The 25,034-nt window shown below is 39.7% G+C and overlaps 1 protein-coding gene and 2 long non-coding RNA genes across 3 annotated transcripts in view; 1 reads left to right on the top strand and 2 right to left on the bottom strand.

The window, feature by feature from the left end:
- The window catches only part of LOC148349607 (uncharacterized), a 96,211-nt gene that overhangs the window by 60,222 nt on the left and 10,955 nt on the right, over positions 1 to 25,034 (bottom strand). Inside the window, exons 3-4 of the mRNA XM_088321700.1 lie at positions 23,524 to 23,679; positions 3,837 to 3,967 (exon numbers count right to left, since the gene is read on the bottom strand). Coding sequence (XP_088177826.1) covers positions 3,837 to 3,967; positions 23,524 to 23,679 — 287 coding nt within the window. The remainder of the gene's footprint in view (positions 1 to 3,836; positions 3,968 to 23,523; positions 23,680 to 25,034) is intronic.
- On the top strand, positions 11,757 to 13,220 carry LOC148349609 (uncharacterized). The gene is made up of 2 exons (XR_015847297.1): positions 11,757 to 11,996; positions 12,753 to 13,220. It is a non-coding gene; the product is annotated as an uncharacterized LOC148349609 (long non-coding RNA).
- Positions 13,304 to 14,193, bottom strand: LOC148349608 (uncharacterized). Its single transcript, XR_015847299.1, has 2 exons — positions 14,096 to 14,193; positions 13,304 to 13,679 (listed from the first exon to the last, which is right to left on the bottom strand). It is a non-coding gene; the product is annotated as an uncharacterized LOC148349608 (long non-coding RNA).

Here is a 25,034-nt window from a genome sequence, read left to right as displayed (position 1 = left end):
AGAGAGAGAGAGAACAATCTAAAACCCAGTACGCATTTTAAATTGGTTGGGGTTTTTTTTGGGGGGCATGCCTTCGTTTTCACCTTGCAGACTGAGAGAGAGAGTAAGAGAGGCATAGAGAGAAAGAGAGAGAGAAAGATGGAGAGAGACAGAGAGAGACAAAGAGAGAAATACAGAGAGAGAGAGAGAGAGAGAGAAAGATGGAGGGAGGCGGAGAGAGAAATAGAGAGAGAAAGAATGAGAGCGGCGAAGTGGGAGAAAGAGAGAGTGGAATGAGAGAGACACAGAGGGAGGGATTTAGTTAAGGGGAGAGAGAGAGAAAAAAAGAGAAGAGAGGGGTGAGGGGAGTAAGAGAGAGAGAGAGTGAGAGAGAGAGAGAGAGAGAGAGAGAGAGGAAAAGAGAGAGAGAAAACAAATTTAAACCCAATGCGTATTTTAAATTAGTTGATGGTCTTTTGGGGGGGGGCACGCCTTTTTTAAATACACAAGCCAACTTGCCGACAGAGTGAGAGCGAGAGAGAAAGAGAGAGAGACGGATGGCGGGAGAGAGAGCGAGACAGAGAGAGAGAAAGAGAGAGAGAAGGACGGCGGGAGAGAGATGGAGGTAGAGAGAGAGACAGAGAGAGAAAGACTCTACAACAAACGTTCTTCTCATTAACTCCCGCCACGCCTAATCGTCGAAAAATAAAACATAAAAAGCAAAACAAAAAAGAATAGAATTGGAGACGCCTTCACACACAAAACAATGTACCCGAGTCCACGTTGACAAATTCTTGAACAAGCTGTGGTTAAAAGGAAGCTGTTTCTTCTCTGAGTCACCCCGTCTCTCTTTTCAAACGGTTTACTGGAAATAAGGAGGGAGGAAGGAAGAAGAGGGAGGGCGCCACTTTCAGAGAAGTCACGTGATATCACCATCACCGGGCAAACCGCAGCACACTGGGCCTTTGAGTGCAGTAGGCCAGAGCGGGACCGGGGGAGGTGGGGGAAGTGGGGAGGGCACGGACAGCCATACCGCCCAATGCAGATGGCCCCGATTCCAGTTCCATGAACGTTCCTGGAATGCAATTACCGTACTTTCCGCATTATATGGCGCTCAAGAGTTAAAGGCGCACCCTCAAAAATAGTCTTCTGTGATATCATTTTATCATACCTGTCAACCTGTACGTTTTTGCCGTACAAAGTACATTTATTATGCATTTTAAGACGTGTACGACGTACGAGAAAATTTATACGGAAAAACGCAAATCTGTCAATGATGGGTACCATCCGATATACACCGACTATCACGAAACGGAAATCAATCAAGTCAAACCAGTCCGCCGCGGTAGCCTCTATCTCGGCATGTTTATTTTTTTCCGTTGCAAACGAAGCGAGCGGTTTGATGTAGTGAAAGGAAGTCCGTCTCTTTTAGAGAACCGGCTTTTTCGGCTCAACTCATTAAAGAGCCGTCTCTCAAATGGCTCACTTGCTTTGATGCATTATATTACAAATTATTATGTTGTATAAAAAAGTTAAGAAAAAAAGGAAGTATGAAAGGAGAAAATGAAAAATGACAGGTTTAATCAGTATATTACCAACAATAATTTACTGCAGAAAATGAATTCATAATTTGAATAAGAAAATGTATTATTCTACTTCATTATATTTGCGTGTATTTTTTCCTTCTACAGTGAACGTCCAAGCGACTTCATTTTTGAACTGTTTTTATAATAAACCTCATTCATGTCGAGCAACTCTCACAACAAAATGTTAATTAACAATATAATGTATACATGGTATAACGAAACACATATACAATATAACATGTTAAACTACACGTTTGAAAAAAAAAATATGGTGTAAGATTTTTTTTGTATTTTGTAAGGGAAAATACAACACTTTGTAAGCACAGGCATAGTTATGAAATGGGCATAAGTGATGGAAAGATTAAATTCCACAGCATCATTTCTGGTTCTCTTAGTCATTAGGTTGTGAAACAACACACTAGTGACGCACTAAGGTGTGGCTCAGTACACACGCTTGTGTGTAAAAACAGGCTTACTTAAAATGAATGCGTGATCGCTTACAAAATAAAAAACGTACCAGTCAGGCGAAGTAAAAATAAAGTGAGCGTGAGCATTTCAACATGTGCTGAATCAAACCCTGACTTCTGAGAAAGAAACACTGGAATTCCCTTTCCTTACGTTTTGGAGGATTATGGACCCACGTAGGGGGAAGCAGGAACTGGAGAGGGATTGCATTTAATAACAAAGGGAGGTACAAAGTGACAAACAAACCTGGGGTTCAAGAAAAATGATAATGTCTACACAAAAATAAAGCCTGACAAAGTCCAAATCAGAAACAAAGACCGAAGCAGGAAAAGTAAAATGCGAGGAGCTGAATAACAAAGAAACCAGAAAACAAGCACACCTAACGAGGGGGTGGGGGAAAGAACATGAAATTAGAATTAGAACTGTCATTGATATCAATATTGGGAAACATTGTATGAAATGAGATTAGCAATGGCACTCCAGGGTAAAACATAATACAGAGACTTTGAAGAGAAAAGAGGTAAAAGACTATCAGGGTGAATAGGCCCCATGCTAAAACCTTGATATGCTTCTTACGAAGCCACTCCTTGGTTTTCCTGGCTGTGTGCTTTGGGTCATTGTCGTGTTGGAAGACCTAGCCGAGACCCATCTTCAATACTCTGACTGAAGGAGGTTGTTCCCCAAAATCTCACAATACACAGCCCTAGTCATCCTCTCTTAAATGAAGTGCACTCGCCCCGTCCCACGTGCAGAAAAACACCGCCAAAGCATGATGCTGCCACCCCCACGCGTCAGAGTAGGGATGGTGTTTTTTGGATTGTACTCTTCATTCTTCTTCCTCCAAACACGCTTAGTGGAATATGACCAGAAAGTTATATTTTGGTCTCATCTGACCACAAAACGTTCCCCCATGACTCCTCTCTATCATCCAAAAGGTTATATGCAAACTTAAGACAGGCCTTAACATGTTCTGGTTTAAGCAGGGAAACCTTTCGTGCCATGTACGATTTCAAACTACGATGTCTTAGTGTACTACCTACAAGTTACCTTGGAAACGGTGGTCCCATCTCTTCTCAGGTCAATGACCAACTCCTGTCGTGTAGTTCCAGGCTGATCCCTAACCTTTCTTCGAATCATTGAGACCCCACCAGGTGATATCTTGCATGGGGCTCCACTCCGATAGAGATTGACCGTCATGTTTAGCTTCTTCCATTTTGTAATGATTGCTCTAACAGTGGACCTTTTTTCACCAAGCTGCTTGGCAATTGCTCTCTAGCCCTTTCCAGCCTTGTGGAGGTGTACAATTTTGTCTCTGTGTCTTTGGACAGCTCTTTGGTCTTTGCCATGTTACAAGTTAAAGCCTTACTGATTGTATGGGGTGGACAGGTGTCTTTATGCAGCTAAGGACCTCAAACAGTTGCATCTGATTCAGAATTAATACATGGAGTGCAGTTGGACTTCTTATGGGCGGACTAACAGGTCTTTCAGGGTCAAAATTCTAGATGATACACAGGTGTTCAAATACTTACTTGCAGGTGTATCACACAAATAAATTATTTAAAAAATCATGCATTTTGATTTCTGGATTTTTCTTTTTAGTTTATCTCTCTTACAGCGGACATGCACCTACAATTAAAATTTCAGATAACTCCATGATTTCTAAGTGGGAGAAAGAGCAAAATAGGAGGGTGTAGAAATACTAATATTCTTCACTTTAAATGTGACTTGACTACCCTCCTCTGGTGATACCAGTAAAGCGCTTTAATACATTTTGAAAATGTGAATTAAACGGCCAGAGGTACTCACCTATATAAACAGCAACAGCCTGACAGATCCGGTAGGCGTTCCCATGACATGGAAGTGTGTCCCACAGTCCGGTCTTCATCTTTGCTTCGCAGGAAAAGTTTGGAGGAATAGCAAAGACTGTGGGTTGTATTCTGCAGAAGCAGACGAGAAGAGAAGAGGTCCAAAATATAAACACCGGTAAAATGGGTCTACATTCGATCCAAGTTTATACAAGCTAGAATTGATCAATACCGATTCCATACCGATCTTTGTTGCTGGGAAAGGTCAAGATCATTGGATAAATGACCACTTTGCATTCATTTAAAATCACAATAAACATAGCACAAAGATTTTGGCACATAAAGTGTTTTATAGAATAACTACAATCAAAACTTTAACAGTAAAAGAAATAAGTATTAATATTACTATTACAACTGTTTCAAGAGTCAAACCAAAAATGCAGCATTGGAACAAAATACAAATACAACAATGTCAACAAATGACAATGACAAATTGAGATGTTTATACCTTAGTAGACACTCAAGATAAGGACAGAAGAGATCAATGGATTTTGAACTTGCAAGGAGAACAGGAGAAGACCGAAACCTCCGTTGAGAAATTCCAATCGGTTCTAAAAGCCCTCCCTAAGCTCTTTCTTTTCGTTAAATCTAAGTTGCAAAAAGAAAATCTGCCCTAAAAGGTGTGAAAACCAGAACAGCAACATGATTGGCCAATAGTGATAACGATGTCAACAGTGCATATTAGTCAAAATAATGGACTTGCTTCTCACGCAAACTCCTTTGCCAATGTCCAATATTAATAACTCTCCCTCTAACTCTCTCTCTTCCTCCCTTTTTCTCTCACTCTCTATCTCTCTCACTTTCACGCTGTCTCTCTTTTTCTCTTTCTTTGTTCTTGATCAATAAAATATGCGTAGTTGAACAAAACATATTGATTATTAAAATAATCATTAGTTGCAGCCCTGAAGTATGCCACTCAACAAAGGTCTCATATTTTCCAAATGCCAAAAAAGCAGTTTACACCTACGCCTTCACTCCAGTCTCATTAAGTGATGTCAATTGTGGATGACACTTTTCTGGGATTCTTTGAAGTTGATTTTGAATTTGTTAAGGAATTAACAAAGGATACAATTATTATTATTATATATGTGTATTTATAAATATCTAAATATTTTTTCTCCATTTTTTTATTTAATGTGTTTTACATAACAATCGTAATGTTTATTCTTGTACTTTAGTTTATTTGTTGTTGCACTGAAGAGTCAATATTTTAATTAACATTTTTTGAGTTTTCAGAGATTCTGAGTTGCTTGAAGTTGACATTAAAGTTGCATATAATTAAAAAAAAATCAAAGTTTAAATGAGATACACAACACGGTGACATTTTGTGGTAGGGTAAAAAATAAATGCTATAATAATTTAGTAGGCTAATGTACTTTTTCTAAATCCTTTTTTGCATCATTTTACATCATTATTGGTCATATAGTGATATACTGATTAAGGTGACCCCCAAAAACCTGTCTTTTGATTGTTTCTGAGCTTTTTTCCTTTTTTCTGATTTTTAGCTTTATGTTAGCCTTTTTTCAAGTCATTAGTAGTCTGAATTAATCCAACCCTCTATAACTATAAAACTTTTATTGCAGCTACAGCTGCGACACATAAAAAATATTAACGGCGGGCAGTTGGCACGAATGTTTTGAAGAATACCGCCCCCTATGTTTCTGAAAGCGGTAATGTTTCCCCAGGCCTTCCAGAATCCACATATACACCAACTCGGAATCTGATTGGCTAAGTCAACAATTTCATTCTCACTTCTTCGGTTTCATGAAATGTGTAGATCCTTTTCTGCAGGCCTCAGGGCAGATTCCCGGGCCTAACAATAAGTAATCCTTAAAGTTGATTGGTTAAATGCTTAGAGATGAAAGCACACGTCTGTAAGCAGGGAAGAAGCAATGAAAGAAAGCTGACCAACATTTTGAAAATACTGTCGTCCATGTTTACTATCATTTTTGCTTTATTCAGGCAAAGCACAAAAATCATCATCAGTCAATAATTACTAAGCATTGATGGACAAAATGTAGGTCACATCATATAATTCAGATGTTTGTAGTCCAGCAGCGAAGGGTGCTCAAAAAAGAACAACTAAGCAGACAGACAGGAAGAGGCTACGGAGGGTGACTAACACTGCACAAAAGATCTTTAGCATTGCACTGCTTTCCTTGACTAACACTTACCATTCCTGATATCTGAACAGGGCAAAAGGCATCATAAAGGATTACCCACCCCAGCTTCCATTAGTTCAACCTGCTACGCTCTGATAGGCAATGCAGATCCATTTGGGCCAGAACAAATATACTCAAAGACAGCTACTTCCCTAAAGCTGTCACAATACTTAACTCAAATCTGCATTGAACTGACATACACCTCTTTGTCATATCAGGTAATCTGTATTTGCACTGTAAATAACCAATATTCAGTAAATAACTAATATTGACCATGGATCGCTAATATCACAGTTGCTGTTTTAATATTGTGTCCTGTCTTGTGTTGTGTAAATTTACAAATATATTTTAGCACATTGGCAATTGCACTACTTTTATGTTCTATGTTACTTTCTAAATTCTATGTTCCCTTAAATTCTATGTGTTTATGTGCACTGTATAGGGCAGCTTTGAATTTCAAAACACTGTTAAATGACAATAAAGGCGTTCTATTATTCTATTCTACAGATGCTCCCCTACTTATGACCATTCGATTTACGATCATTTTTTTGGGATGTCGAAAAATATCCGGACATTGTTGTAAGTTAGATTTTGTATGTTGTGCGTCTTTCTCCGGGTACAGGACATGACTGCCGCGCTTCTTTTCGCTAATACTAGCGTGTGGTGGCGCTGTGAGAGGTCATCTAACTGGAAGAATGAAATGAAATGATCTGCATTTACATAGCGCTTTTTCAAGTTAAGACTTCCAAAAACGCTTTACAGTGTGCTTAACATTTCCCAATAGCGGCCGTGCAGCCATGTAAGGCGCTAACCTGCTTATTGGGGGTATTACGGGTTCAGTGTCTTACCCAAGGACACTTCAACATGTAACACGGAGGAGCCGGGATTTAAACTGCGATCTCTTGATCCCAAGACGAGCGCTCTACCTCCTGAGCCACTGCCGCCCTTAAGAAGAAGAAGAAATCCGCTTCCTCTTCCTAATTTGTGTTTAAACATTCTATACTGTATCTTCAGCGTGCTAAGAACTTTTACATTTTTATTGTTTAATATCTGGTGCATCCATTCAATATAGATCGTGTAAAGAAAAGGCGAGCCATTTCTTTTGAAACGAAAGTTGAATATGAAAGATTGATGCGGTTGGATCGCTGTTTTTCGGCCACTTTCTACCACGGAGGAGGAAGGCGCCTAAATTTTGAAGCCCATCTTCAAAAAGTAAGTAAAACTTTACTTTATTTATCTTTATAGAGCATATTATGTTGGTTTAAGAACGGGTACTTGTGTAATTGTAATCCTGTGCAGTCCTTTGAGACATTTTTGTGATTAAGGGCTATATAAATAAATGCGACTTGACTTGATTATTTAATGAAATGTTTTTTTTAGTACAAAACAATACAGGTTACTAATAAAAGCCTTAAACATACTTATATAATCCTTTAACATACAAAATATAGCACTGAGGCAACTTACGAACGATGGTCCGGATTGTTCGTAAGTAGGGCAGTGTCTAGACGTATTCTGTTCTGTTCTTTTCTGTTTTATTGTATTCTATTCCTTTCTGTTCAATTCCTTTCTATTCAATTCAATTCAATTTTATTGTATTCTATTTTATTCTATTCTATTTTGTTCAATTATATTGTATCGTATTCTATTCTTTTCTATTCTATTTGTCTATTTTGTACTATCCCGTTCTATTCTATTCTATTCTATTCTATTCTATTCTATTCTATTCTACTCTATTCTATAGTTGCAGGCCCTCACGTCCCACGATTGCAAAAGAGTTCGAATTTTTTGGCTATACTAGCAAAGTTTTTTCACTGAATCATGAGTTCTATTAATGACTGTTCCATGCAAGATGATTAAAAATATCAGTTTCTATTTAAGAATGCAAGGCCGGGTGGTTTTCTACTGTACGCCCCTTGGAAGAGATTCGGATGATTGACAGATATAATCAAACAGTTTAGTAACAGTTGAGTGGGCCACAAAGGGGGCCAATGTAACGCCGTGTGTTTCGTTTGTTTAAGAACACGTGCGTGTGCAGAAAAGAGGCCGGTGACGCATTTCGGCCGTTTGGCATTATGCAAGGGAGCGCCGAAGCAATCTGGCTAAACGGGCCCGGAATGAGAAGTCCCGGACGTAGATTAGGCCGGGCAGGACAAGACTTGACAGACGTGGGAGGCCAAAGCGATCACGCGTGAAGAATGTCTTTAGACAAGGACACTCCATTTCTTTTGATGACACAGTAAAAAGAGGACACAGTTCCTAACGAATTCACAACACTCACGGACTGTTGCGCTTTTCTCCAAATCAGGGGTCCCTAAACATATTCCTGTGAGGGCCACACTCACTTTTCCCTTCTATGACGAGGGGCCGGGGTCAGTTTTTAACAAAGAAAGTGTGACGATTGCAAGAGGGAATATATGTAAAAGAAAAGCCACTATCAAATAATCCTTCTGGTTTCTTCACAGAACAAAAGACAGAAAATGAATAATGACAATATTAGTGAAATGAATAATAACCATTTAACACTCAGTTGGTTCTTCACTCCATGGAATACAAAGTCTCAGTTGTGCTGTGAAAGTCTTAACAGGTCCAAGTTAAGCTTATTTCTCAGACCACTGGACCACCAGTGGTACAAACTAAGGATGGCAGAATCGGTCCAAATATCGATATTATCGATACTAAACAAGTACTTGCACCGAGTTGATACTATTGCCCTCATATCGCTTCACTCCCCCACCCTTCTCTCTCTCACACAGCATGCTCTGTAACTTCCTAAGATTATGCTGTTTGTGTGACTGACAGGAACCCTTTAAGACACTGTCCCTACCTAGCCTGCTGCTGCATACTGCCTGCTAGGCAGATGAAAAGGCCCACCTCGACTAGAAGCTAAAAATAAAAACAGGAAAGTGCAGCACAGTGTGGACCTTTTTTTCAATTACAGGAAAGAAAAAACTCAGGTGTTAATTGTATGGTAAAGTGATCTGCTACTGTGGCAACACCACAAATTTACATGAGTAAATGAAAATAATGCAGAGAGCAAAGAGCTACAATTAAACATGCTGTTCCTGAACAAACACCTGCCAATCCATTGTCACTATGAGCAGTAGAGGCAGTAAGAGATAATTGACACTTCATTTGCATGAAATAGATAGATAGATAGATAGATAGATAGATAGATACTTTATTCATCCCCGAAATACTATCTTTGATATGCTTTGTTGTTAGTCTTACCAGATAGAACTACAAAGAGATCAAAGAGATCAGACCCAGCAGAAAAAGCTAATGTTGTGACTCATCCATTTGCAGAAACTGTAATAATAAAAACCTCATCATCCAGTCCAGCGTGAATGTGGATCTTTGGTGGGACACGTACACCGCGGTTACATACTTTCTTTTCAAAATATTGTGTGTATTTGAGTTATAGCTGACATTGTTATACACCCTTGGCTTTTGTTCTGAAACAGTTATAATATAAATATTTATATTTATTTGTTATACTGTTACAGTTTCTAATATACTGTGATTATTTAATAAATACACAAGTATTTTTAGTGCCTGAAATCTTTGTGCTGTGTTTTTCGTAATTCCATACTATTCCAAGATGGGAAGGTTCAATTATTCAATGATCGTGACATTTCCAAGCAAAAGGTATCAGTATTGGATTAGTATCGATCGATATTGCCATATATTTGCTTGGATCAGATCAATACCATAATCCCCAGTATCGCTAGTATTGACTTGTAAAAAAAAGCAGTAGATCTCATTGTCGCACTATTCTGAGTCACAGTACCAGAAACAAACTTTCATTTTGTTGTGCGGTTCTAATGTTACAATGACAATAAATGAGGTTCTGTTCTTCTATTCTAAGCATTGTAAGTGACAAATTTAATGTCATTGTAAAATGTGAGATGCTCAACAAAATTAACATTCGGATCTAGTACTGTGACTAAAGTGTGATAATTGAATGAAACGTTTTCATCTGTCATCCTTATCACTGGTCGACCAGTGGTCCGTATGGTGCTCTCACTGCCATGTCCTGGGTTTGTTAATCCCTTTATAAGTGAAATCATGCACCCTAACTTAGAGTTTTGCCTGAATCGTCGTAAATGAATACAAAAATAAATACTGAATAAAAGTTTTAGCAGTGCAGGGGCTTTAAAATTAGACTATATCAGATTAAATCACTAGGCTGGGCTGAAGCTAAGGGTATATCCTTTACTGCCTGCTAAGTGACCAGAGTGAGCATTTGGTTTGCGTTTATTTTAAGAATCATAACTTTTAATAGACCTGGACCAAATTATTTTTTGACATACTCGGATATTTATGGAAGAGCGTATTTTAACAATCCAACATACGACCCACGGGCCATATGTTTGACATGCCTCGTCTACATTGAACTTTTACATCCTTGGAACTTTTATATAAACATTTTTATCTAAACTACATTTAAGTCAAGCAACACAGAATCCCTGAAAGACACACAACACAAAAATTTAAGTTAAACGATCTACTTTCAGTGCAACAACAAATAAACTATGATATACAAGAATAAACTTTAAACTGTTTGTACCTAACATAATTAAAGTGAACACAGGATACCTTCTCGCTGTTTTGCTACTTTGCGTTTGAGTTTTATCGTGCAACGTGTTCATCATTCTGATTGGCAAATCAGTCGCCCCGCCCCTTTTCTGCCTGTGCATCGATAACATTGCGGTATAAGTTTTAAACGTATAGTGCCGCCTTCCTGAATTCTGTGGGTTTTTTTTGCATATTCATCACATACAAAGGTTTCAGATCATCAAACCAATTTCAATATCACACAGAGACAACAACAAAAGTTCCAGAAGAAATTACAAAAAAGTGATTCAAATCTATCTGTCCTAAAAGGTCACAACGCCATTTTCAAGGCTTTAGGGCTCCAGGGAACCACTGTCAGAGCCATTCTCCACAAATGGATCAAACTGGGAAGAGTGGCAAACCTTCCCAAGAGTGTTCGACCAAATAAGATTGCAATGAGGAGAATCAATCCAGGAGAAGGTTACAAAAAACCTCGAAATACATCCAAGGAACTGTAGGCCTTGCTGGCCTTAGTTAAGGTCAGTGTTCATAAATCCACTATAAGAAAGACACTGGACAAAGGTGGCATCCATGAGAGAGTTCCCTTGCATAAACAACTACTGTCACAAAAGACCACAAAGAGTCATCTCAAATTTTGCCAAAAAACATCTTGATGATCCCCAAGACTTTGAGATATGGTCCCTTCTCAAGGTTTCTTCATTTTCCTTATGTTGAGGTTTTGAGTTTTTCATTGCCCTCATGTTGGTTTTAGATCAGGGGATGGTCTAATGGTAGTCTGTACGGCCTTTTGAGACTTCTTGTGATTAAGGGCTATACAAATAAACCTGACTTGACAGGACTAGACTAGTGCAATGAAGCAGCAATATTATTTTATAGATTGAAATTTGTGAGTACAGACGTTTGGGCGGCAGTAGCTCAGGAGGTAGGGCGATCGTTTTAGGATTAATGAATCCCAGTTCGAATCCCGGCTTGTCCGTGTTACATGTCGAAGTGTCCTTGGGTAAGACATTGAACCCCCATTACCCCCAATAAGCAGGTTAGCGCCTTACATGGCTGCACAGATCACGGCCGCTATTGGGAAATGTGAAGCACAATGTAAAGCGCTTTGGGAAGTCTTTGGCTGAGTCCCATTCTTCGCACTTTCACTCGCTATGTGCCCTAGTCACTCGGTTTGCGCGTTCACGTGAAAATGGGGTGTGTCCCGATACTCTCAAGACCGAGGCAGAAGTGCCCTCAAACCATGTCGTAACCACTTCAAGACCGAGGGGGCTCTCGACCTCACTTGGCAGCGAAGTGACTACCCAGAAGGCTTTACGAATTCTCAATATCAACAAACATGCCCGAAAAGGAACCGCACAAATGTAAGTAGTTTTCCACAACCACGCATGTATTTGCAACAAAATGTATTGAGATATCTTAGTTAGACGTAAATGCAATAGAAAATCGTATTTTCGCGTTAAAACACGAACATTGCAAAATCGCTACTTTACGAAGTGCACTAATCTACCAAGGGAGCTGGCAAAAAAAAATCTTCACGCTACAAACTGTAAAGTAGGATAACTGCAGAAAATCACGGTTCAGCCCATCCCTGTTTTTATCTTAAACGAGTCGTGCTTTTACATTTACATGGCCAGTCGCTAAAGGAGCATAGTCAGAATACCGTTCTGGACATAGCGCTTGTTGACTGCACACAATTTCGGGTGTCGTGTTTTATTTACAATATGATTCTCTCATGTGAGATCAGAATGCATTAGTTTTCATCATGCATTATGAGTAATGTCTCCGAATTTCTCGTGGAAATACAGTTGAAACAAACTACTATCACATAGTCCACTGCCTTCTCTGTAAACACATATTAAGTAAACTAATTACCTTCTCAAAATGTTGTCCAAATGTGGAGACAACTCTAAAGCATATGTGATGCTGGCCAATAGAAGGTTCATACAGCCATAAGAATAACATGTCATTTTTTTGTATCTATTCACTATCAAATAATTATCCAGAACACATCCTATAATTTCCTGTCTCATATCAACTTGTTGAGCATCCTATACACAGTTGTTTTTGTACAATACATCAGCATTAAGTAATTCTTGTTTTTTCCACCCAACCTAAAGGCCACTGTAGAACGTCCCGTGGAAGAGCTGGTCACCATCACAGCTACCACGCCATCCACACCACCGGGCACGTCGTTGGCACCTTCTAATCGGGCGCCAAACCCCAAATCACCCAGAAAAAAAAGGAAGCACGATACACTCCTTGACTTTTTGAAAGCGGAGTCTGCCGGAGCGAGGAAAAGGCTCGAAGAAACTGTGGCCAAAACTGAGCGGTTCCCGTCCTTTTTGGGAAGCTCGTGGACAAATTTCCAGAACAGTGACATCTCTGCAATGTTTCCCTTTGTTTTATAAAAGGATTTTTTTTTTATTATTATTAAGAACTCAATGAAGTTCCAGTTTGTGTTTCCAGCTTTATGGAAGTATTGGTATATTTTTGTTAAAATTTGTGACACATTATTTATTTACTATTATGTATTTTGGCCCAATGTGAGTTTGTTTTTCTGAAAGTAAACTATTATTTAAGCTGGAGTGATTTGTAGTTGTTTTCTGTCCAACAGTCACATAGTTCACACACAGTATCTCACATCATTATGAAATAAACCACCAAGGTGTTACTCAAAATGAAGATGTTTATTGAATAGTAATGCAGAAAAGCACATAATGCAAATGTGGGTCTGACTTCCAGAGCCTAAAATATGGCTTTTGGGCAATTTATTCCATATTAACTGTGGACAATTCTTTGTACGGTGGACCTGGGAACCCTGAAGACCCGTGACACCACACGGTAGGACAGAGCGTGGACCAGCCAGTACACGTAGATCAAGACCTCCAGCCATGGCCCTGTTCCCTCTTTAGCAGCTCCTGCAGGGCCCACATAACCTTCTTGCTCAACCTTAAGTCCTGAATGAGTTCTGACTCCACATCCAACCATAAGCACAGGATGGGAACATTCCTGTCCAACCTGTCCACGCTTATGGGACAGCCACTCTGGAACACAATAGATAACAAATCAATTTAGACATAAATGTGGGCATAGAAAAGAAAAAGACCGCTTTAACTGTGATGTAAGCATCATGAAAAAATGTTGAAATTACCTTTTTATATTTAATGACAACTCTTTTGAATTAAATTCCTTATGAACTAAGGTTTTTGGGTCGTACAGGGAAGTTTGGTGACGATATTATGCCAGCTAAAGGGTCAGGTGGACTGTTCTTGTGTTTGTTTACGTTTCGTCATGTCACAGATTCAAGACCCCTACAATATGTCATAAAATGGCATTAAGATACTAATAAGTAGATTGCCATTTATGTCTACACAAACTAGGGTATTATGTGAACGTGCATTGTATGTTAACTCTTACTGTATATGACCGAACGGGTCATTTTTTTAATGAGTGTACGTACCTTGTAAAGATGAATCAGCACTACATAGCGCCGAAGCTGTCTTCAGTATAGCACATTTCTCCTCCGTTGATTGGAGACACGGAAAAGATGAAGAGCTTTTAGGCAATCGGTAATAACACAGCAGTAGCGGGCATTTTTAACCTTGCACGAACTCTCCAACTGACACACTACAGGTTGAGACTCGAGTTGTTTACATGTGACGTAGACCAATACGTCACTGAGGTCTACAGCCAATTAATATTACCGCCATCTCCTGGACAGGGGTGGAACCTTGCAAGTCTTGTCCAAACCATCTCCACTTTGCACTCCACCGGCGGAGGGCACTCCTCTATCGAGGGACCTCACTGGAGGGTCCTCAGGGCCGAGTGAGAGAAATGGGATTGGGCCATTGACTTGAAAAGCGCTATGTAAATGCAGATCATTTCATTTCATTATAAATAAAAATGTCTGTGCAACGTTCCAGCATCACCTGCAGTGAGACGCAAAGCAATTTTGGGTGGCAACTCTTGGCAGGGTCAATGGCACATGAGATTGGAAAAACCCAAAGAGTTCAGATTGAGTCCTGATGGAGACCACAAAAATTCCGAGTCAGCAAAACCAAAATTTAAACTGTATGCATCTATATTTAGAAGCAGTTTTCAAGTCACTGAAAACTTCCTAAATAAAATGCTTTACAATGTGCTTCACACTTACCCATTCTTAACCATGCAAGATAACTACCTGCTTATCAGCGGCATTAGGCCCAATTATTACATTTATCACAGAAGAGCCAGGAACCGAACCTGTGACTTCTTGATCCCAAGACTGGCTCTACCTCCTGAGCTACTGACGGTTATATGCTAATGATGCATGCTAACAGCTACAAGTTCTGAGTTTATGTAATGTGAAGGATTGAACAAGTAGCACATTTTGACTCCAGAGCTTTAAAACTCATGAGAATGTATTTCTTTATTTTTATACCACTCTATTATACCGTAAATTCCGGACTATAGAGCGCACCTGATTATAAGCCGCACCCACCGCATTTTAAGAGGATAACCGCTTTTGTACTTACACAAGCCGCACCAGTATATAAGCCGCATGTGCCCACATTAAAATATGTAACACAGTCATAAAATTAAGCCAAACTCTACTTTGAGTCCCGCGATTTTAACTGAACATAAAGAACACAGTTCAAAAATCACAGCCGGCAAAATGAACGGAAAATGATACCGGTACTTAAGATTTGATGCAGACCTGCAGAGTCCGGATCCCGTTAAAAGTAATCCAAGGAAAAAAAGGGTATATTTCCAAAGATAAGGGTGGGAAAAATATATATCCACTATTGTCTGCTGTGTCCACTAACACTCACCTTTACCGTCATCCCCCGCGTCTGTTCCGCCCTTTCTTTTTAATTGGTCAGTGCAAGACTTATCAGAATAAGTGTCCAAAATAAATACAAATAAATACATTACAAAAATATACAGTTGCAAATACATATTATACACGGTTACACATATTTACAAAGAAAGACGGTACACCGAGAGAGTTTTCAAAGCTTTAATAATAATATTATAACTTTCATCCCAAACCGTGCCTGTGAAGGGTAGCAAAACGCTACTAACAACACGCTCGCAATACAGTTAACGGGTGTGTAAAAAAGAACATACAGTACATGTAAAAATCACGGTAAACCGTTCTCATCTTCCTCCCTATGACTGATGCCATCAAAGTAGTCCTCCTTTAGTATGGGAAAGAGACTTTGTCATATAAATATCGTCCCACACTACCTTACTCGAAAACACGCTAGCAACACGCTCGCAAAGCAAAGTTTGCGTGCAGTAGCTCTGTTTCCTCCTTTATCGGACTGCTCGATTGCATTTAGCTTGTAAGCTGCGTCATGTGCCCTGAACTCGAGCGCCGCTGGCGGCTGTTAGAAAAATTACATAAATTGGACGCATCACTGAATAAGCCGCAAAGTTGAACGTTTGGGAAAAAAGTAGCGGCTTATAGTCTGGGATTTACGGTAATATCCATACTGAAAACAATAGAACTAAATGCTCATGTTGCTCCGCAAGTGAGAATTGTGATCCCCACCTTTTGTGGCCCCCCCGATTGAAACAAGATCTCCGACGTGTTCCCACTTGATTTCACACTTTTCTGGTCATTAAATTAGGAAGCCACCTCCCGATGCCCTCCTCCCTGGTAACAGCAGGTTCAAGTTCCACCAAAAAGCGTGCTTTATCAGGGTTCATCAACCTTTGTCATGGCTAAATTCAAGCACTTTTTAAATGCTAATTTTCCATTTTTCCAGCACCTTCAAAAGGTACAAATCCAGCGCCCATCAAGAACACTAACTTTGTGTCATTTTCAATTGTTTCTCTCCATGATCTCCAATCTTTTTCTGTCAATGGGCTGCTTTAAACTGACGCGAATTCTGCCATTCTACTTCAACAATGTACCCACAGCTACAATACATCACATTTGTTTACAAAAACTGAAAAGGTTGTATCGATGTTGGGTAATGACGGAGTTTGATACGGAAGACAAAAAGAAAGCAAGTACCGTTTGTAGGAAAAGCAAAGAAATGAGCCAAAATTAGACTTATTTTAATGATATTGATTTAAGCGGAATCCATTCAATATTTCAATCTTAGAGACTGCTTTTTGGCATGTTTTTCAGAAGATCCGTGTCTAAATTGCGGCGCGGTGAGTAGCACGTGTGCGGCACAGTTCTGAGGTCATGGGTTCAAATCCAGCTACCAACCTTCCTGTGCGGAGTTTGCATGTTCTCCCCGTGCTTGCGTGGGTTTCCTCCGGGCACTCCGGTTTCCTCCCACATTCCAAAAAACGTGCATGTCAGGTAAATTGGCCGGTCCAAAGTGTCCCTAGGTGTGAATGAGCGAGCGAATTGTCTGTCCCTGTGTGCCTTGCGACTGGCTGGCAACCAGTTCAGGGTGTCCACTGCCCACTGCCCGAGGATAGCTGGAATGGGCTCCAGCACACCCGCGTCCCTACTGAGGATAAGCGTAGTAGATAATGGATAATTAAAAAGTGCTTTTTATAATTTATTTATAGCACTGAAGAGTTAATATTTTCAATTTTCATTGTATTGTTTTGCAATTTCAGGGATTTTCTGTTGTTGTTCGACTTTAAATCTGTTTAGTGTGTAATAAGCTAAAATTGCTCCGTATTTTATAATTCCTTTTTGTAGATCTGTGAATATTTAAATTTATATTTCATGTGTTTTTAGGGGTCACCTGCAAAACACAAAATTACTGATATAGTTACTGGTAAATGGTCTGCATTTATATAGCGCTTTTCAGGTCAATGAAGACCTCCCAAAGCGCTTTACAATATGCTTCACACTTACCCATTCACACTTAATAATTTGGTGCATAAGGTTTAATTATTATGATTGATAATATATCATTGAAAAAAAAAAACAGCAGATTGGGAGCCGAAAGTGAATCGTGCCTAAAGAGCCGTTTTTCTAAATAGAGCTGTCCTCTTAAGTGCTACCAGTAGGAGGCAGTGATGCCTCACATGACAACACCATAATGACTGAGAGCAGGCCTGTCAGCGTCATTCTCATGCACTTTTTAAAAACTGTCTTCATTTATTGCGTAGTCTATTGAGTCACACTGCCAAGAAACAATGGAAATAATTTTAATCATTTTCAAGCGCTTAACCCAAAATTCAAGTATTTTCCTGACCTTGAAAACACAACATTAAAATTCAAGCATTTTCAAGGATTTCAAGCACTTGTATGAACCCTGAAAAAACACAAGAAAGTGCGCTGGTCCCCCAAGTCAAAGAACATGAAAAGCTCTCCATAAACAAGAGAAGTGCGATCAAACTGTGCACTTGAGTCAAGACTTGCACCGCTGTCTACTGGAGACTTTCAGTACTTGAACATAAAATCTTGTTAAATAGAGTCAATTGGTGCTCGGTATGTTATTAGATAAAGCTAGAGGTGGGCTTTAACAATCCAGATATCGACATTATTGATACTAAGCAAGTATGGTCGATTGGATCGACACTCTTGCCCTGAGATCTATATTTCGCACCGCCACCAATGTCCTCAAATTACTGCTTCTCAGTGTGGAGAGCTCGGCCTATCTCTCCAACTTACCTAGCACCCTGGAGCACTTTGCGCTTCAGTTAGTGACTGACAAGCACAAGTTTAGCCCCTCTCTCTACCTGGCCTGCTGCTGCATCCTGCCTGCCAGGCAGAAGATGGTAAATTGTAAATGGTCTGCATTTATATAGCGCTTTTCAAGTCAATGACCTCTCAAAGCGCTTTTCAATGTGCTTCACACTTACCCATTCACACACACACACACTCACACACCAATAGCGGCTATGCAGCCATGCAGGGTGCTGACCTGCTTATTAGGGGGCATTAGGAGGCATTTTTGTTTCAACTACAGGAAAGTACAATGCCAAGTGGTCTGGTACTGTGGCAACACCAAAAATTGAAATCAACACCCAGAGAAAGCAGACCCTGCAAAGAGCAACGGGCAGCAACCCAAAATGTTAACATGTTACTGTTCCTGAACAAAAACCTGTAAATTCGGTGTCACTATGGTAACAGAACCAATCTTGTTATTTCTTATTGTTTTTATTGTTTTTACTTTTTGGTTTCTCTCTCTCTTTCTCTTTCCCTCTCTCACGCACTCTCTCTGTTGATCTCTCTCTTTCTCTCCTTCTTCCTTCATCAGTTTTTCTTTTATTCTCTCTATCTCTTTCTCATTTTTCTCTCCCTCTCTCTTTCTCACTCTCTTTCTTTCTTTTCTCTTCTCTCTTATTTTTTCTCTCTCTCTCCCTCTTTTCTTTTCTCTCTCTCTCTCTACCATTATTTCTCTCTTGATCTCTTTATTGTTATTTCTCTTCATCTTTATTCCTCCTTATCTTTATCCCTCCAAATCTTTAGCTCTATCTTTATATTTATCTCTCTCTGTATCCCTCTCTTTATCTCTTTATCTCTTTACCTCTTTGCCTCGTTACCTCTTTATCTCTTTGCCTCTTTGCCTCTTTACCTCTTTACCTCGTTACCTCTTTATCTCTTTATCTCTCTATCTCTTCGTCTCTTTATCTCCCCCTCTCTTCCGTTTTTTGACTTGAATCTACACCCCGGTGCTTGACTGTCTCTTACCGCCCATTTTAGGATCTCTAGTTCCCTCTAGTGTTCATTTGGAAACATAGAGCTGACACTCTTAGTAGCCTAGATGGTAGTGTGCCCGCTTTGAGACTGGGAGGTCGCTGGTTCGCGCCTCGACCGAGACATACCTAATTGGTGTAATGGCGGCGCCCTCTGGCTGCGGCTGCATCGACTCGCTACAACGGGTCAGGTGTATCGACATTTCGTTCTGTGTACATTGTTACAAAGAATGACAATACAGAGGAAATTATTATTATTATTATTATTATTTAACATTATCAGGAGAGGTCAGAAGCAAGCTTTAGCATTGAATCAAATTGAATCGTCATAAAGGGAAGCAACTTTAAGTTTAGTCACCTAGAGTGTTGTTGGTTGATTGGTTGGTCGATCGGTCGGTTGATTGTGTCTGTTGGTTGTCCCTTAATTTCCTGTGGTGTGTCTTGTGCAAGTACAGCCTGGTGGCGCTAATCCCTCTTACAGGCCAACATATGTTTACGCCCGGTCTCGAACCGGAAACCTTTCGCATGTAAGGCAAACCACCGCACTGACCTTTAAAAAACAACATCCATCCTATAAAAAGCAGGGGCTCCCAACAATCAAGGATAATTTGGTACAACTTGGTGTTGAGAAATGCCTACTTTGATAGTAATAAAATCAATAGACAGAATTTTTATCGAATTATAGATAAACAATCAATCACGAACAAACTCGTGATATCACAGCAGAGGCAACGGCATTATAAAGGACTCCTCTCACCCCGGGCACCACCTCTTTGACCTGCTGCCCTTTGGTAGGCGCTACTGGTCCTTTAAAACAAGTGCGAAGAGACTTAGGGCCATCACCCCCCTAAACAAGGACAAGAGACCTTGGAGAAAATATATCTTGCCTGTGTATGGAAAAACGGTTATTCCAATCTTATTTATCAACTTAGTTTTTAGTCGTGTTGCTACTCAGTGTCATTGCAATATTTTTCATGCTCAGTCTCCAAGTATTAACCTGTAAATATTTTGTCCTGAGATTTTTTTTTAGCTTTTTATCCTGGGAGAGGGATTAGCCCCTTCTTGAGGTTTCTTCATTTTCCTCATATTGAGGTTTTTGAGTTTTTCCTTGCCCTCATGTAGGTTTTAGATCAGGGGATGGTGTAATAATAGTCTGTAGTCTGTACAGCGCCTTTGAGACTTCTCGTGATTTAGGGTGTCACAAATAAACATGACTTGACTCGAATCTAACTTTTTTCTTTTAATTCTTTATTAAGTGTTTATCGCGGACGCCCATGTCGGATTTCGTTGCTAACAATATTCCCGTTGTTTTCTATTCTAAATTTAATGCCGCTCATTTTCATTGAACTGTTGCTCTGATGCACTTACAACTTAACTGTGTATATATTTTTGCTTATTTATCCTGTCATTCTTATTATCTTATTTTTCTTTTAGAAGTCTTTATTTCGGGGAAATCATGGAGTGCCGTTACTAGTTTCTTCACTATGTTGTTATCAATAACAATAAAGACAAATACATATTCTTCTATTCTATTATACAGTATTGTACTTTTTAAATTGCCCATTGCCCTCACATGTGCCCGCTCATTGGGCGCCAGCTACTGCTCGTTGCCTGATTGGTTCACCTCCTATTTAAACTCAACGCTTGCGTTCACTCCTTGTCAGTCCGTCAGCGAACCTCCGCACATGCAAGGCAAGCACGATTTAACTCTGGCTCCCGTCTGTCCCGTCCTTACCTGTATCTTGCTCATTTGCCCCTGTCTTCCCGATCGTCTCCGGCTCCCTGACTTTTTTCTTCCTTTGACCACGCTCAGATCTCCCGCCTCGGCTACTTGACCCGTGTTTGCCCACACACCACGCTTTGATGTCCCGTCCTGGCTACTCAACTCATTCCTGCCCTCTGACCATGCGCCAATGCCGTGAGTTCCCTGTTCCTCCTGCCCAGCGATCACCGGATTGCTGGCGCTTGCTTCCCATACCTGACTTCTCAGCTTTCGCCATAAAGTTTGTTTTTTCATTGCGCCACTATTACAACATAAGCTTCTGTTGATTTATGGGGGCGGCAGTAGCTCAGGAGGTAGAGCGCTCGTCTTGGGATCAAGGGATCCCAGTTCGAATCCCGGCTCGCCCGTGTCGAAGTGTCCTTGGGTAAGACACTGAACCCCTAATACCCCCAATAAGCAGGTTAGCGCCTTACATGGCTGCAAGGCCGCTATTGGGAAATGTGGAGCACATTGTAAAGCGCTTTGGGAAGTCATTGACTTGAAAAGCGCTATATAAATGCAGATCATTTATAATGGGGGCTGCAGTACCACCCGTGGCCTTCTGGGTAGGGGGTGAATTACGGTATTTTCCGGACTATAAAATGCTCCATATTATAAATAACACCAATATTAAGAAGAAAAAACATATATAAGTTTTATGTGACAAGTCTAATATAGTGGTGAACAATATTTACTACGTCGGGATGGATAACAATAGAGACAGTTCAACTTCTAAATACCTATTTAAATTGTCCCCAAAACAGATATACCTGTCAATTTAAATTGTATTTCAAACATGGATTCATTTAAAATATTTCTAAAGTAAATTCAAATTGAAAAGAGGTACTGGTAAATCGTCAAACGAAAAAAAGCCTTTTATTAAAAACAAACTGATTCATAAACAATGCATGAGAGCAACCCCGACAAGGAGCATGGAGTTCCATCATGAACCCAATGACACTAAAGCATGCAGTTGCATCTTAAATCCGCTAGATGACGACATTAGCTTGACTTCAAAGGTGAGAAGGAATCACTTGGGTTTACCAAAACAGCGAAAACCGATTTTTGGCACAGCTTACTATAAAAGAGTCGGCTCTTTCGGTTCAGAAACGGCTCTTTAGATGTTTTTCCCTGTTTTAGTTCATATATGACCTATTATTGTGTACAAAAATATGTTTTTAAACAGAAAAAATACAGCAAAAAAATGAAGAAAAAAAATAAGAAAAGTAAATCTTAAAATAAAGGGGAAAAGGTTTTTAAAAAAGCATGAAAAAAACTAAACTCTAGAAATGATAAAAACAAAAGAACAAAAAATTTACAAGGGGAATTAAAAACACAATAAAGACAAGAAAAACAAGTAAAAAGCTAAGATAAAGAAGCAACAGAAGAATTGTTTTTTAAAGGGACAAATGAGAAAAATTAAAGGCAGTAAAAAAAAGGGGAAAAAATGAGAAAAAAGGGGAAAAAAATAATAAGCATAATAATAGCATATATTTTTTTTCAATCTACAGTGAACTTTTAACTAATTGAAGCTTTCATTTTTTTTATAATGAGGACACAGCACTGATATGACACCTCTCATATTGGCAGAGGGAAGGGACAGTGAGATAGAGAAAGAAAGCAAGAGAAAGGGCAAAATAGAAAGAGGGAGGGAGAGAGAGAAAGAGAAAATTGTAAAGGGAGAGAGAAAAAGAGATTGAGTGAAAAAGAGGGAAGTGTAGCGAGAAAGAAAGAGTAATACAGAGAGAGAGAGAGAGGGAAAGAGAGAGAAAGAGAGACAGACAGAGAGAGAGAGAAAGAAAAAAAATTGAAAAAGAAAGAATGAAAGAAAGAAAGAAAAGATGAACAAAAGAAAGAAAGAATGAATGAAAGAAAGAAAGGATGGACAAGAGAAAGAAAGAAAGATAGAAAGAAAGACCGAAAGGGATGAATTAAGGGAGGAAAGAAGGAAGGAAGGAAAATAAATAAGTTTTGACAGAAGCTTGCTTCTTCATTGATGGGGAGCCAGCTCTCATCGCTCACTTCAAAGAGCCAGCTCACTGGGCCTTTTCGCTCGCTAACCACCCATCACTAGCGCGCAGTGCTCTTAAGTGCGTCACTGACAGCTACGGTGACAAACACACGCAGATACCATCGAATAAAAGGACATTTTGATTCATAATAATAAATACAAACTGATGGGGGTTAATAGAAAAACACACAAAGAATACACACATAAATGAGGGTGAGTGAGTGACAGAAGGGGGGAACTTGAGGGAGGCGCGAGAGTCATTTTATCCTCATGCGCAAAAGGGGTCAGCGAGTGCAATTGTTCTGCGCCTGCCTGTCAAAACAAGTGCAGCAACCTCATATATTGTGTTCCCCTCTCCCCAAACCCCATTTTTTTGCCAAGTAAAAGCAAACCCACGCAAAGCCCTCAAAATCACTCCCTTACAGACCTTGCTATCTTTGAAAGATCCTCCCAGTCACAATATAATAACAGCAATCTTGTTGTTATGAATCAAGTGAAAAGAATGGTGTCTTACCAAATGAGCTAGTGGCCAGGCAGTCCAAGTTCCTCTGCACGTCAAACTGTGAAGGCCAAAAAGAAAAAGCACAAGCACATGGCAGGGACTTGCTATCAAACTGAGCAAAACAAGGAAGGCAAGGGAGGGGAGGGGGAGGAAGGGACGGACCCGGGACTTGGAGAAGGTAAACGACTCAAAGTCTTTGTGGCTTTTTACATTTACGCAAAGCACAAAAACAAGAAGCATCAATCATTAACCAAAGAAAACAATAAAGTATTTGCACCAAAAAAAAAAGCTGCCTTACAGTACAATTAAAACATGTGTCCAAGAGTGTCAGTGAAGGATTTTATTATTTTGTGCAGACAGGTTGCTATGCTGTTTTTTTTTATTCAAGGCTGTATTGCAAATGATAGAATAGTGCTGTTTTAAAGTTGCTTTGGAGGCTTAATCGCTGGACAGATATAACAGGAATTGAAAGAGTGGGGGGCCCAAGGCCGAGCGAAGAATCCCCGCTCCTGGGAACCCAGATGGTGAGGTGTTTCTACCCAGACAGTCACATACGCAAGAAAGGGCGTCATCTGTGAACATGAGAGAAGAGAGCCAGTGAGCATCTTAAGAAACAGATTGCAGATGTCATGTAACCAATAGAATGGGGTGGTTAGTATTTTTGCTGTCTTGATTTGAATATTGTATAGATAACTTTTCGGGGCTCCTCGTCTGTAAATGGCTTAACAACCCTTTATGTGGACATCCATGTTCAGTGATGTACACTTTCTAATGAAAAGCCACAGAATAAACTTTAAACACCCAGAAGCTCTAGCAAACCACTTCGAGCAGTTTGGTTGGGTGAGCAGTACACAGGACACGACGCACCCACTACTTCTTGTCCAGCGCCGTCTGCACTGAAGGTAAAATACCTTGGTATACTCGTTTGCAGTATTTTGTGACATTCTTACTAAATTACTCGTACCTTGTTTTGAAACCATTTCAGACACAGGCTTTTTACATTATTATTTCATAGATTTGATGAAATCACCAAACATCACACAGTGAAATAAACTGAAGAATCAGCTTTTGACTGGAAAGCGGGTTTGGTGTGGCTCTCTCAAATATTTTGTTTGAATATTCTAGCTTTTATGGCTCTTCGGGTCAAGAAGATTTACGACCCCTGGTGTAGGCTGAAGCCAAGGCATAAGCGAGGTGAGCGGCTTCCTAGGGCCCCTCAACCACTAGGGGGGCCCCAAGAGTAGTTCACTTTTTTGGTGCCAACATAGTCCCCATTGTGTGTCCACTCAAAATACTACAGAAATACAACAAAAAATACTACACAATAAGTACAAAACTAAATATCAAATATACTGATTAAAAACAGGGACTTCATATATTATTTTGCTTTTATTCTGAAAATAAAAAAAATAGTAAAGAATTACCACAAAAATATTACTACAGTAATACTATATGACTAAAAAATCCGAATAAATATGACAAAAATGCTACAATGGAAATACTACAAAGAAAATCTACAAAAA

The sequence above is a fragment of the Urocampus carinirostris genome, chromosome 17 (assembly GCF_059441175.1).
Source record: "Urocampus carinirostris isolate Australia breed hairy pipefish chromosome 17, RoL_Ucar_1.0, whole genome shotgun sequence".
In the NCBI taxonomy this organism is placed as follows: Eukaryota; Metazoa; Chordata; class Actinopteri; order Syngnathiformes; family Syngnathidae; genus Urocampus; species Urocampus carinirostris.
This window is presented reverse-complemented; position numbering and strand designations above follow the sequence as displayed.